Raw genomic sequence first — 2189 nt, forward strand, 5'->3', positions numbered from 1 at the left:
AAGTCTGAATACCGAATTTCTGTGTGATAATGTCGATAAAACCTTGAAAATATTGACAATAGAGAGTTACCGTTCGATTGGGGCCTACATAATAATATAGAACTTATCGACGAGTTTCTATAGCAAAGTTTTGTTCTCATAACGAAGTCCAACTACGAAATTTCAGCCTTTCCGGTGCGATAAAGATGTTAAAACTTGAAATACCGGAAATCGGGAGGTACCGTTCTTTGAAGGCTATAACAAACTTTGGGCATAAGGTAAATTATTTATACCTACGAAGATAAATTACGAAATTTTACCCATTTCTGTGTTATAATAAGATTAAAAACCCTAGAAATACCAACAATCTACCTTTCTATGGGGCTTTATAAGAACGTGGACCTGTAGTGACAAAATTATGTGAGAAAGTTTTGTAGGCCATGATTGCAAGGGCAATCCTGGATACTTTGTCGGCATTTTTGTAAATCAATAATTATTCTTTAAAAATTAATATTTTAAAACTTAGTAAACTTCTAGAATCACCTAATTAATTTTTTAAACATTAATATGGAAATAAAAAAATGTGAAATTGATGAAAGACAACAAATTCCGCACGGAATTTTTATTCATGATTGCCCTGTAAGTTTAAGTCATTTCAATATTTTAACGCTGACTTAGTTGCAACAACATTTTAGATTTGGTCAAACTACTGTTAACATTGGTATGTGAATATTTTACACTCAAAATACATTTATGTGTATTACTCTTTTGTTAACCCTATTAACGTTTACATTACTTTAAACGACAACACAACAATTCATTCATAAAATTAATTGGTCTAAAAATGTTAATACATGCGTTGTCACCAAAAAATGCTATGGTATGTGGTTCAACAACATTAATTTTTGACGACACGAGGTAATGAGAGAATTCGCCGTTCTTTAGATTTTTTCTTATCGTATAAAAGCTTTTGACGGAAAAGAATTCTTATCACAATTAATTGAACATTCAATTCAATTACATTTAGTTCAAATCTAATCAATCTTAACGAAATGGCATTCAAGGTAAGAAATAAATAAACAGCTCGAGGATAACTAGGATTTACAACAAATATTTATTTAATTTTTCCAGTTTGTTGCTCTCTTTGCTTTGCTCGCTGTTGCCAATGCTGGCATCCTTCCAGCAGCTCAAGTATATCATGCTGCTCCCGCTGCTGTAGTTAAAACCGTCACCCCAGTCTTGGCCAAGACTGTTGAAGAATACGATCCCCATCCTCAATACAAATATTCTTATGATGTTCAAGATGCCGTCTCTGGTGACAACAAGAGCCAATTCGAAGAACGTGACGGTGATGTTGTACGTGGTCAATACTCCTTGATCGATGCTGATGGTTACAAACGCACTGTCCAATACACTGCTGATCCCGTCAATGGTTTCAATGCCGTTGTCAGCCGTGATCCGTTGGTAGCTAAGACAGTTGTTGCTGCTGCTCCCGTAGTTAAGACTGTTGCTCCAGTTGCCCACTATGCTGCCCCCGCTACTGTTGTCAAGACTGTTGCTCCAGTTGCCCACTATGCTGCTCCCGCTTATCACACCTATGCCGCCCCAGCTGTTGTTAAGACTGTAGCTCCAGCTTACACCACCTACTCCGTACCTGCTACCCATTTTGTCCATCACTAAAATGTCAAATTCGTTAAAAAAAACTATGACCTGATTGCCTTATTGTTGAGTTAATAAATTATTGGAAACTATTATTTAAAATTACTTCCTTTGTTCAACTGCAATTTAGGGGGATTGTTTGCAGTCTCTTCTAACTTAGAGGTATGTACATACATAATTTTAAAGTCACTGTGGTCTTACTGTTAGTTTTTTATTCTAATAAGAATTGCTTGATGTTTTCTTCTATGTTGTGTAATCACTCTAGTAGTTTGTTACATCTGGAATATGTAGCTCAAACTATCGAACACTGGAGGTCATCCGAACATATTGATATACAGTAAAATCCTGACACAGATAATTTGAAAAACACTATAATTCATAAGGCATATAACGGCTTTAGATGCCGAATTCTTCTGATTATTGAGACCGTAAATGTATATAGACCGTATATGTTTTAGTTTTTAATTGCTAATGGACAGATTTTGTTTCGTCGAACCTCATCGTTTAAGGCAATTTGTATATTTATCGTTTTTTTTTTTGTTTGTAATAGG

General features: G+C 35.0%; 1 protein-coding gene across 1 annotated transcript; it reads left to right on the forward strand.

Annotated features, from left to right (window-relative positions):
• The first annotated feature begins 1031 nt into the window (after positions 1 to 1031).
• LOC141390991 (larval cuticle protein A2B-like) lies at positions 1032 to 1659 on the forward strand. Its single transcript, XM_073963908.1, has 2 exons — positions 1032 to 1043; positions 1111 to 1659. The coding sequence occupies exons 1-2, from the start codon at positions 1032 to 1034 to the stop codon at positions 1657 to 1659; spliced, it is 561 nt and encodes a 186-aa protein (XP_073820009.1).
• Positions 1660 to 2189: the final 530 nt, after the last annotated feature.

This window comes from Musca autumnalis, unplaced genomic scaffold (genome assembly GCF_047663935.1).
Source record: "Musca autumnalis isolate F117 unplaced genomic scaffold, ASM4766393v1 scaffold_1, whole genome shotgun sequence".
In the NCBI taxonomy this organism is placed as follows: Eukaryota; Metazoa; Arthropoda; class Insecta; order Diptera; family Muscidae; genus Musca; species Musca autumnalis.